This window comes from Canis lupus, chromosome 1 (genome assembly GCF_048164855.1).
Source record: "Canis lupus baileyi chromosome 1, mCanLup2.hap1, whole genome shotgun sequence".
Classification (NCBI taxonomy): Eukaryota; Metazoa; Chordata; class Mammalia; order Carnivora; family Canidae; genus Canis; species Canis lupus.
Genome location: NC_132838.1, coordinates 107,261,039 through 107,273,320, shown reverse-complemented (window position 1 = coordinate 107,273,320; position 12,282 = coordinate 107,261,039). Strand labels below are relative to the sequence as shown.

Sequence of the window (12,282 nt, the reverse complement as noted above, 5' to 3'; positions counted from 1 at the left end):
TTTGTGAATTCGGTGTTGTTGTTTTTTTTTTCTCCTAAGATTTTTTATTAATTTATTTGAGACAGAGAGAGAGCATGAGGAGGGAGTGACAGAGGAAGAGGGAGTTGCTGAGCAGGGAGCCTAACACGGGGCTTAATCCCAGGACCCTGGAATCATGACTTGAGCCGAAGGCAGACACTTAACCAACTGAGCCACGCAGGTGCCCCTGTGAATTCATTCTTTTTTCTTTTCTTTTCTCTTTTCTTTTCTCTTTTCTTTTCTCTTCTCTTTTCTTTCTTTCTTTTCCTTTCTTTCTTTCTTCTTTCTTTCTTTCTTTCTTTCTTTCTTTCTTTCTTTCTTTCTTTCTTTCTTTCTTCTTTCTTTCTTTCTTTTCTTATTTATTTAATTCATGAGAGACAGAGGGAGGAGGAGGGAGAGGCAGGCTCCCTGGGGAGCAGAGGGCCCGATGTAGGACTGGATCCCAGGACTCTGGGATCACAACCCGAGCCAAAGGCAGACACTCAACCGACTGAGCCACCCAGACACTCCGTGAATTCTTTGTTATAGCAAAGTATATCAATTGTGCAGGAGGCAATATCAAATAGGTGTGGATAGTTAAAGACTATCAAAAAAATATGCACACACATATGTATATTCTCTAAATATTCTTCAGATTGTCCTTATCTGCTTGGTACAGTCTTTTGCATAGCTGATTACTTCTCTATGAACACATATTTATGTGTAATTTAACATACAAGAACAATAATTTATATCTGTATATGTATATATATGGAGATAGAATATGTATTAAAAAGGCCACAGAAGGATGCCTGGGTAGCTCAGAGATTGAGTGTGTCTGCCTTTGGCTCAGGTTGTGATCCCGGGGTCCTGGGATCAAGTCCCACATCAGGCTCCCTGCAGGGAGTCTGCTTTTATCTCTGCCTGTGTCTCTGCCTCTCTCTGTGTGTCTCTCATAAATAAATAAACAAAATCTGAAAAAAAAAAAAAAAAAAAAAGCCATGGATCCTAAATGTCAAGCTTGATGAACTTTTCCTGATTAAACACAGTTGTGGAATCAGCCCCCAGAGGCAGACACAACATCCCCCATCCCCAGTAGCTTCCTTGCTCACCCTCCCAGGCCCCTTCCCTGTCCCCACAAGAATAAGCACGACTCCATCATCCAACACCATAGGTTAGTTTGCCTGTATCTCAAAGCTTTTTTTTTTTTTAAGATTTTATTTTTTTATTCATGAGAGACAGAGACATAGGCAGAGGCAGAAGCAGGCTCCGTGCAGGGAGTCTGATGTGGGAGTCAATCCCAAAACCCTGGGATCATGACCTGAGCCAAAGGCAGACACTCAACCACTGAGCTACCTAGGTGCCCCTTGAAGCTTTTAATAGTGGTTTAAATGAAGTCCAGAGAATGCTTCAAGTTCAATTGCTGTTCAAATGCCCATCTCTCTGTGATGAAGTTTAAGCAGATGCTTTTGTTTTTAAGATTTTATTTAGTCATGAGAGACATAGAGAGGCAGAGACATAGGCAGAGGAAGATGTAGGCTCCCTGCGAGGAGCCCGATGTGGGACTCAATCCCCGGACCCCGGAATCATGCGCTCTGAGCTGAAGGCAGACGCTCACCCACTGAACCACCCAGGTGTCCCTAAGCAGGTGCTCTGTAATTCATGGTCCATTTATAAAAGAGGGTGTTTTTTTCCTGGTCCCTACAGAATAGTTTTAAGGCAAGCTCTTGAAGCAGTTGGTGGTCATCCTCAAGAATAACATAGAGCAGGCACACTGGTTCCCAGGGCCCACCTTGCACCCTTGCCTGTCCTGGGGCCTCCTCCTCCTGCTGCCACCCTCATGCAGGCCATCCACAGTGGTGTGGCTTCCTTCCGGCCGCCCTCACCCGGTGAACTGCTCCTGAACCCTCGTCACCTTTCAGAGCTCTCCTCAAATGTCCCCTCCTCCTGGCAGCCAACACCGAGGCCCCGGGCAGCCTCTGTCTGCACATCTCATTCAGGTGTGGGGACAGGACCCATCGCCTGTGCCCTCTCAGGCCAGGAACCCCTGGGGGCAGATCAGAAGGGCCAGGTCTGCGTGGGTCCAAGGTGCTCAGCGTAGCCCCACTCAGGCCTGGCCCTTGGGGCTCTGGAAATGTGTAACTAATAAATGAAGGATCAGGTGGCCTGTGGGGCCACACAGGCCAATTCAAGCTCACCCTGAGGAACTGGCCCTTCCTCACCTGGGGCTCCAGAGACTCTCCCACCCTCATCCCCAGGCCCTCCACCCCCTTTCTGAGGATGGAGGCCCTTATTCATGTCTTCATGCCTTTTCTGAGCTTGGCACTCAGTAGGCCCTTGCAACATGGAGTTGCTGCCCAGAAAAGTGGCAGGTCCTCGGCCTGCCCTCTAGGGTCTCCTCGTGTGGTCTGGGGACAGGGGCAGACCCCAACACCGATGGCATGCGCTCTGTTGGAGGTGACACAGACCACATGGGAGCCCAGAGGAGGCCCTGGAACAGCGGTGTCTCAGACAGTGTGAGCCACACATGTGGTTTTAACTTTTCCAGTAGCCACATCCTAAAAGGAGAAAGAAACTAGTAAATTTAATTTTACTAACACGTTTACCTAATCTAAGATACCAAAATGTTGTCCTTTCAACATGTAATCAGTATTTAAAAAATTTTTTGATGAGATATTTTACATGCTTGTTTTTCTCCTACCCAGTCCCCCAAATCCAGTGTGTCTTTGCCACCTAAATCCCACCTCAGTTTGGAACAGCCATATTTCAGGTGTTCAAGAGCTGCCTGGCTGGTGGCCACCATATTGCACAGTGCAGCTCAGGGGCTGGTTGGCAGGAGCCCTGGGCAGGAGGTACTAATCAGAGAGGGCTTCCTGGAGTAGTTGATAGCTTCCCTGAAAGTTGGAGTTGAAAGTGAGGCAGGATTTCTAAAGACAAGGAATGCTCATACCCTTGCCTGTTCATTCATCCATTCGTTCATTGCACACAGCCTGCCAGGTGCCTGGCCACCTGCTCAGGGAGGTGGATGACACGGCCATAAATCTGAGCAGGCCTTTGTTCAAGTGGCCAGACATTTATTAAGCACTTGCTGTATGCCAGGTACTGTTCTGGAAGCTCCCTTGTGATGTTCCTAATCTGAAGTGGAAGCCAAGGGATGCCTGGGTGGCTCACTGGTTGAGCGCCTGCCTTTGGCCCAGGGTGTGATCCTGGAGTCCCAGGATTGAGTCCTGCATCGGGCTCCCTGCATGGAGCCTGCTTCTCCCTCTGCCTATATCTCTGCCTCTTTCTCTGGGTCTCTCATAAATAAGTAAATAAAATCTTTTTAAAAATGAAGATTGTACAGTAAATATAAATAAAAATAGTTACATGGTGTGAAAGATGCTAGGGAGGACTTTTTTCTTTTAATGGTGGAAACAAGGATAAGGCATTGGCTTGAATGAACTGGTCAGAATAGACCCTCTCAGAGGAGGTGACAAGAGCTAAGACTGAAGTGACAAGGAGATAACTTGAGAGATGGGCCCAAGCAGAGGGTATGGCATGTATTAGGCCCCTCCCTGAGATAGGAAGGAACATGGAGTGTCCATGAAAGTGGTGGAGGCCAGTGGGGCGAAACACTCAATAACGTGGTGAGGGGTGATATTGGTGGGATGGCCAGGGCAGGGCCAGAGGGCTAGGTAACCATGGGGTGGAGTTCCTTCCTCCCAGCAGGAGGCAAGGAGGTCAGAAAGGAGGCTACTGCAGTAATCTAGGTGAGTAAGCATCGGGTCTGGGTGAGGAGGTCGTAGGAGATGATCCCAGTATTCAGAAGGTCAAGCCAAGAGAACATGGCAACGGCCTGACTGGAGGTGTGGAATGCCCCGGTGTCCATTTGGATGTGCCTGTCAAGGACAAAATGGTGAAGTCTGGCTCCAGTGGAGCTAGGGGACATGACGAGGGACACAGCAAGCTGTGAGGGTGGCCAAGACCTGATCACAGTTCAGTGAGATTACCCTGACAGAGTTGCCTGGGCATCAAGAAACACAGGGAGCACAGGACCTGGCCTGTGGGGCCAGGGAGAGCCCTCTAAACTCATCCCATAAGTGGGTCTTGTCAGATGTGTAGGAATGTTGCACATAGCTTGGGGAGATGTTGGCAGCCAGGAGATGGAAGTAGTGGGTCTGTGGGCCTGGCGGCAGAGGACCAACAGGATGTAAGGAGGGATAGGACAGGAGAGGGCAAGCTCGGAACCTAAGGATCTGGCCCGGTGACTGGGAGGCAGTGGGACCTTCGTAACACTGGAGCAGGTTTTTCAGGAGATGCTGAACTTGGTGGGGATGTGGTAGGGGTGAGGGTCCTGGGAGACAGCTAAAAGACAGCCGAGCCCTTCATTCATTTGTTCCCTCGTCACATATTTCTTGCCAGACCAGTTCCAGGGGCTGGTGGTGGAGGCATGACCATAGGTGTGGGTGGAGACAGGAGACCCCAGGGCAAGGACAGTTCGAGGACCACAGTGAGAGGAGGAAAGAGGGACAAGTTGGGGATCACCCCATAGTGTGTGCCAGGCTTCTCCTCTTGGTCGTAAAGACCAACAAGCCATGGTTCCCACCTCCCAGCTAGAAATGGGGCCCAGGCTTGGCCTAAGCCCCGGGGCCCGGGGCCTCAGGGAGGAAGGAGTATGCCCTTCCAGCTGGAAGGACCTGGCCAAGGAAAGAGAGGACAGATAGTTCAACTGTCTGGGACCCTCATCACCTGCCCTGCCTTCTCCTCCCCAGGTAAGAGCAAGGAGGCAGAGATTAAGAGAATCAACAAGGAACTGGCCAATATCCGCTCTAAGTTCAAAGGTAGGCTGGAGGCCTAGATTCCTGGGTCTGAGGGAGGAGGGGACTGGGAACTAGGATACTTGGGACTTATAGGTATGATCCTTCCTCATCTGTTCCCCCCCCCTTCCTGCTCCCTCTGGCCCTAGGGGACAAAGCCTTAGATGGCTACAGTAAGAAAAAATATGTGTGTAAACTGCTGTTCATCTTCCTGCTTGGCCATGACATTGACTTTGGGCACATGGAGGCCGTAAATCTGCTCAGCTCCAACAAGTACACAGAGAAGCAAATAGTGAGTCTGGGGAGGAAGGGCTGGGGGCCTGGACTCCTGGGTCTGAGGAGGAGGGGGCTGGGGGCCTGGACTCCTGGGTCTGAGGGAGGAGAGGGCTGGGGATCTGGACTCCTGGGTCTGAGGGAAGAGGGGCTGGGGGCCTAGACTCTTGGGTTAGAGGGAGGAGGGGGCTGGGGGCCTATACTCTTGGATCTGAGGGAGGAAATTGTCTGAGGGAGGAAGTGGCTGGGGACCTGGACTCCTGGGTCTGAGGGAGGAAGGGGCTAAAAGTACAGACTCCAGGTCAGAGGATTGGGACCTAGGATCACTTAGCCACAGGGTTCCCACCTTCCTCACCCAGGGTTACCTCTTCATCTCCGTTCTGGTGAACTCAAATTCTGAGCTGATCCGGCTCATCAACAATGCCATCAAGAACGACCTGGCCAGCCGCAACCCCACCTTCATGTGCCTGGCCCTGCACTGCATCGCCAACGTGGGCAGCCGTGAGATGGGCGAGGCCTTTGCTGCTGACATCCCGCGCATCCTGGTGGCTGGGTGAGGCACTGGGGACCCAGGTGGGCTGGGGTTTGGAGTGGAATAGACAAGGTTTAGCCACGTTCGAGGGTCAGAGAGCTTGTGTCACCTGCCCAAGACCTCCAAGCCAGGATGTGGGGATAATGCTGGGCTTAGATTCAGCCCTGTGATTCTCTGTCTTCATCTCACCAACCCAACTCAGTGGTGCAACGCCAACCCAACAAAGCCAATGGGGTGTCTGTCTGATTAACTGACCTTTAATATCTAGTATAGATGAGGTGATAACTATTAAGTTACACCAGCAACAGCCCTCCAGAGCTTCTGCATCTTGGTTCATTCATTCAGCAAACATTTGTTGAGCATATATGCGTGCAAAGTGTTGTGTTGTGCTGCTTGCTAGGAATATAGTCATGACCAGAAATGGACATGGTCATCGTCTTCCCAAACACTCATGGCCCAGAGTGGGAAACATTGAATGACTGCAGAGTGAAATGTATAATTACTCTTGGAACCATGCTGTGGAGCACAGAAGTCTGGAAGGACATTTCGTTGGACACCTAGCCTAGTCTGAGGGATCAGGGAGAGGTTCCTAGAGGTTGTAGCATCAGGCTGAGACCTGGGTAAGGAGGAGTTGCTGGCTGTGTGAAGGGGAAAGGCATGAAAGACACTGGAGTCCTGAGGCAGGTCATTCATCAAATATTTTTTGAGTGCCTGCAGTGTGCTGGGCACTGTTGTGGGTTTTGGGAGGCAGGAGGGAGAAGCAAGGACTGTTGTGCCCAACCTTGGGAAGCTTACATTTTACAGGAAGCTTAAAAGAGCAAATATATACATAAAAAGTAAGATGAGTTCAGATAGTGATAAATGCTGTGAAGAAAACAAAACAGTAGTAGGGGGCGAGGGAGGTGGTAGTGGAAGCTACTTAAATACACTCATCAGGGAGGGTCTCTCCAAGATGATGACTTGTAATTTGAGACTAGAATGATGAGAAGATAATTATTTTAAAATGTTGGACACCTGGGTGGCTCAGCGGTTGGACACCTGCCTTTGGCTCAGGTCGTGATCCTGGGATCCCAGATCGAGTCCCACATCGGGCTCCCTGCAAGGAGCCTGCTTCTCCCTTTGCCTGTGTCTCTGCCTCTCTGTCTGTGTCTCTCATGAATAAATAAATAAGTCTTAAAAAAAATGTTGGAGAGTATCCAAGTGAAAGGAGCAGCACATGCAAAGGCTCTGAGGCATGAGCTTTCTGTATTCAAGGAACCAAGAGATAGTCTTTGTGGCTAGAGTGCAGTGAACAAGAGATAGAATAAGGGGAGTTTGGATTTTATTCTAATTGAAATGAGAGGGGTTGGCATGTTTTAAGTTGGCACGTGACATGATTGGCTTTGTATTTTTATTTATTATTTTAAAAATATTTATTTATTCATGAGAGACACAGAGAGAGAGGCAAAGACACAGGCAAAGGGAGAAGCATCATGCAGGGAGCCTGATGCAGGACTTGATCCCAGGACCCTGAGATCACACCCTGAGCGGAAGGCAGATGCTCAACCACTGAGCCACCCAGGCATCCCAGCTTTGTATTTTTAAAAGATCACTCAGCTTGGTGTGGGAGAAGGTACGACTTATATTTCTGGCAACATGGTGGACTAGATTCCTGACTAATGCTCTTGCTGAAACGTATCAATGTGGGATGAAAGAGGAAAGGAAATATTCTTCAATGTATTCATGAGCTAGCAAGAGAGTAAGGAGCTTGCAGGCTACAAGCTAAGAGGAAAGATGAGCAGAGGGCCAAAGCCAGATTTTGCTTAGAGGGTGAACCTAGATATTGTTTTTGGGGCCCTGCAGCCTTTGGGAACAGGATACACAGCTTGTCCAAGGAGAGGCTCCAGAGGCCACACTTCAAAGTGAGGATGACCTAGAAATAAATCCCCTTGGGGGCTATAAGCAAAATTACCTGTTTTGAACCTTGGGTCAGAGCAGCCCACACACTGGTTTTCAGCCTGATTTCTCCCTACTTGGGTTGACTACAAATTCTTAAGCCAATCTTTAGTTTAAAGTGATTTAAACTGGTAGTAGCCCAGTGCCTGACAGAAGCAAGCAAGCCTTTTCTGGAGAAGCCTGCCCTCACCATAGATGAAGCTTCAAGTTGCTTGAGTAATTCAAGGTCAAAAATCTCACTAAACACAAGCCACAGGACACCATGAGGAAGAACCAGCAGAAAGGAAACTAGAAATAGCAGTTGAATTGGAACATTCATATACAATGTAAAATAAATATGTGTAATATGTTTCAATAAATAAGAAAACAAAAAACAAGTGTAAGCAGATTTGAAAAAGAAGTGGAAAAAATTATTTAAGTAGCCTGGCTTAGCAGCAGGATCAACAGAGCCAAAGCAGAATTAGTAAACAAGGAGTAGAACTGAGGAAACCAAAAAAAAAAAAAAAAAAAAAAAAAAGAACTGAGGAAACCAATCAGAATGCAGCCCAGAGAAACAGAGATGGGAGATTCCAAAACAGAGGTTAAGAGTCACGGAAGATGGAGGAGGTCTAACATACTACTATTTAGAGTTCTAGAGGGACGCCTGGCTGGCTCAGTTGGTAGAACATGCGATTCTTGATCTCGGGGTCATGAGTTCAAGTTCCAAGGTGGGTGTGGAGATTACTCAATAAACAAAACCAAAATCTTTAGAGCTCTAGGGGAAGAGAAGGAAGAGAATATGACAGAGGCACTGTTTGAACGGATAATGCTGGAGAACATTCCAGAACCAGTGAAAGAGGCTTATTCCTCAGAATCAAGTAGCTCAAGAGCCCATATGCAGAACTAGAAACTGGGGTGGCGGTAGCGACACTGAGATGTTTGTTGTTGTCCAGGTCAGAGCTGATGGTGACTGGGACCAGGGTTGTAGCAGTAGAGGTTATCACTGGGTATGTTCTGGGAGTGAAGCTTACAGCATGGATTACATGGGGTGGGAAAGCAGGAGAGAATGAGCTTGAATAGATAGGTGGATGTGAAGCCTAGGGAGAAGCAGGGGAGCAAGAGGCAGGACCCAAGCTGGATTTTGCTCTTCTGGATATGAGGTGCCTATTGGACATCTGGGCAGAGACGTCCAGTAGGCAGCTGGACGACAGGCAGTTGAGCCAGAGAGGGAGTGTGGGAGAGACGTGGACAGAGCTCTAAAAATAGAACTCGAGCCACACACATTCTCCACAGTTCTAGTTGCCACATCAGACAAAGTAAAAACAAGCGGATGAAACTTATTTTATTATTTTAATTTAACCTGGTCCATCTAAAGTATTTTCATTTGGATACTGGATCGACATGAAAATTATCCATGTAGTGGTTTACTTCCTCACCACATGTGAGGGTAATGTACACACACCAGTTTCAATTGGCCCCACCTCCTGTGTCCAGTAGTCACATGTGGTTGAGGCCACCGTAGGGGACAGCGCAGGATGGACGGTGATTAAAGTTGTAGCCAGATAAAGTCCCTCGGGGAATGTGAGAAGTGACCTAAGGTCACTTGGTGGTGGCCCAGTGTGTCGAGGTCTGTGGCCAGGGAAATGGGAGGAAAGTGTAGAAAGGGCAATGGCTCAGAACTCGAAGAAACTTACCCAGAGGACGGAGTGATCAGTTGTGGCAAAATTGCCGGCCATCCCAAGCAGGCAGAACTTGGTGCTTGTGAGGGCCAAGGAAACAGCCAGTGTGACAGACTCATCTGAGCAGAGGTGATATTCCAGTTTCACACCAAGGAACGAATGCTTTGCCAGAGTGGGGGCCAGGCTGGGCTTATCTCAGTGCTTGGCTATCCTCTCGACACCCAAAACTTGGCCTTGACGGTGACTGGGGCACAGAGGAATATGTTTTTTTAGGCAGGTTTTTGTTTTTTGTTTTTTTTTTAATTAAGATAAAATTCCAAGTTTTAACAGTTAACAGTGTAAAATACAGTGGTCTTTAGTACATTCACGGTATTGTGCAGCTACTGCCACTAATTCCAGAACATTCCAATCACCCCAAAAAGAAGCCCCATACTCATTAGCAGCTCACTTCCCATTGCCTTTCCCCCTAACTCCAGACAGCCACTAATCTGCTTTCTGTTTCGTTGGATTTGCCTATTCTGGACATTTCAGATAAATGGGAGCATGTGATACGTGGCCTTTTCTGTCTGGCTTTTTTTTCGCTTGGCGTAACGTTTTCGGGATTCCTCCATATTGTATGCAGCTATACTTATTTCCTTTTTATGGCCCAATAATAATATTCTACTGCCTGGAGGGACCGCATTTTATTTATCCATTCATCAAAAAGTTTCCCTCTGACTCCTTTGAATAATGTACAAATACATTGTGTGAAGTTTGTTTTTAGTTCTCATGGGTAGATACCTGGGTGTAGAATTTCTGGGTCATTATGGTATGACAGCTTTTTTTTTTTTTTTTTTAAAGAAGGGAAACAGTTCAATTTCCCCCCTTCACACCCCTCATATCCTCTCCATCTTCTTCTCCCTCCCTGTGCCCCGCATTCGATGGTCATTATTTCCATTGTACCTCCTTGTCCTTTGATACCTGGGCATACGCACCTGTGTTACATAGTTGTTGTTTTTTAATTTCATTTATTTATTGACAGAACTTGAGCAGGGGGAGGAGAAGAGGGAGAAGGAGAATCTCAAGCAGACTCCCCACTGAGCTTGGAGCCCAGTGCGGGGCTTTTCCCAGGACCCCAAGATCATGACCTGAACTGAATGAAGACCAATGTTTAACTGACTGAGCCACCCAGGCACTCCTGCATTACATAATTTTAAGCTTTACCAAAATAGTCATATAGTCTCTGTTTAAATTACCCAAGGTGATAAATAACTCCTATTCCTCCATTCAGTGTGTGGGTGGAAGTTCCCTTACACATAGCTGGAGGTGATGGTACAGGTCACCTCCCACAAGGGTTGGAGAAATACCTAGAACAGAGCATGGCTCGGGGTCAGTGCACATGACATGTGAGCTGTGAAGAGACCATTCCACTGGTTTGGGTTTTAAGTTAATGACCATCGGTCAGCGAACATTCTGGAGCCGTCACCTTGGACATGCACATGTGTCCACCTCAGGGTGGGTGTCCAGGAGCAGAATCACTGGGCATGTTCTGCATAGCTCCCAGTAGCATGCTGACCAGGGGTGGCCCCACTCCTCTTCTGAGGGCCTGTTCCCGTGACTGCATGAGGGCTACTGTATTCCTGGCCTGGCCAACATGCATGCATCTGCCTGGCTGGCAGGAGGAATCAGAGCTGCCTTGTCGCTGCAATTCTTGTTTTCTCTTGCACATCTGGTGAAATGTCTTTTCACCTGGCCTTTGACTTGTGCGGGTCATCCCTCATGGGACTTCCTCTGTGTCTTTTGCTCAGGCTTTGGTTGGGTCCTGTCTAGGAAACCCTTGACTTTGAGACCAGAGCCTGGGCTGTCAGGACATCCCTGCATGCCCCCTCTGTGCTTGAGTCTGTGCCAGCTTCTCGTCCACAGTGTCCTTTATTCATTCCCTAATTCCTCCTGAGGTAAAGAGTCCGAAAACAGTCTCAGCATCATAATACCACCCATCAGTGAGGGTCAGCAGCTTCCCTTGGAACTGCACTCCATCAGTCAGGACCTCAGGCATGCATGTCTGACCCTAGTTCCTCAGTTTGCCCAAAAGAGGAGATGAATGAGTTAGTCACACAGGGTGCCTGGGTCAGAGCAAAAGGGCTCTGGGTGGTGCTTTTACCGCTTTCCCCTCGATTTTGCTGCTGCCCTGCTTGTCACCTGCAGCAGCTTCATGTCCCCCTAGGTAAAAGCAGGGTCATTACCATGGTTCTTGATGCCTTGCATGGTCTGGCTCATTGTCCTTCCATCCGATTTCCCCACCTTTCCCCCCGCATTGCTCACTCACTCACTGCAGCCACACATAGGCCCGTGACTGCCCCAGGTCCTCCACACAGGCTGTGCCCTCTCCCTGGGTTGTGCAGTACAGAGATTTTCTGATTTTGCTCATTAAACCCAGTTCTCCACTCACCTGCCTTATTAGAGAGGCCTTTTTGCCAAATAGCATTCCCAGCGCTCCTTGTACCTGGCACTCATTGGTGCCATAGCACTGAAACCAGACAGTATCTGGTGTGTGCGCTAGGATACTGACTGCCTGGCTAGAAAGTAAGCTCTGTGAGGACAGTCACTTGGACCAGTGTGTTCACCTCTGAGCCTCCCAGTGGGCACAAAGTAAGTGTTTGGTAAAGGAATGAAGGAGCACAGCCAGGCTTGACATTTTGCATTGTTCTGCCGGTGGCCCCCAAGGTGACTGAGATGGAACCCATTTTGCAGATAAAAAAACTGAGGCTTGGTGGGTGAGAAGGGCAGCACCAGATTGGATCTCTGGTCCACCTGGCTCTGCCCAACTGCTGCTGGCTACCCTTCCTGAGGAGGACCAGGAGAGGAGGGGAGATCTGTGTGGGGCTGGGGTCGCACTAACCATCCTCCTACCCAATCGTGTCACCATAGGGACAGCATGGACAGTGTGAAACAGAGCGCGGCCCTGTGCCTGCTACGGCTGTACAAGGCCTCACCTGACCTAGTGCCCATGGGCGAGTGGACGGCCCGTGTGGTGCACCTGCTCAACGACCAGCACATGGTGAGCCCCCTGCCTGGCACCTGGAGACCCCAGGCTGCTGGCTTCCAGAGCCAC

At 48.9% G+C, this 12,282-nt stretch overlaps 1 protein-coding gene across 2 annotated transcripts in view; it reads left to right on the top strand.

Moving 5' to 3' along the window:
* AP2A1 (adaptor related protein complex 2 subunit alpha 1) overlaps nucleotides 1–12,282 on the top strand; it is a 32,513-nt gene that overhangs the window by 8,238 nt on the left and 11,993 nt on the right. For both annotated transcript variants that reach the window (XM_072771017.1, XM_072771012.1), the window contains exons 2-5: nucleotides 4,749–4,817; nucleotides 4,943–5,085; nucleotides 5,426–5,619; nucleotides 12,099–12,228. In XM_072771017.1, coding sequence (XP_072627118.1) covers nucleotides 4,749–4,817; nucleotides 4,943–5,085; nucleotides 5,426–5,619; nucleotides 12,099–12,228 — 536 coding nt within the window. The remainder of the gene's footprint in view (nucleotides 1–4,748; nucleotides 4,818–4,942; nucleotides 5,086–5,425; nucleotides 5,620–12,098; nucleotides 12,229–12,282) is intronic.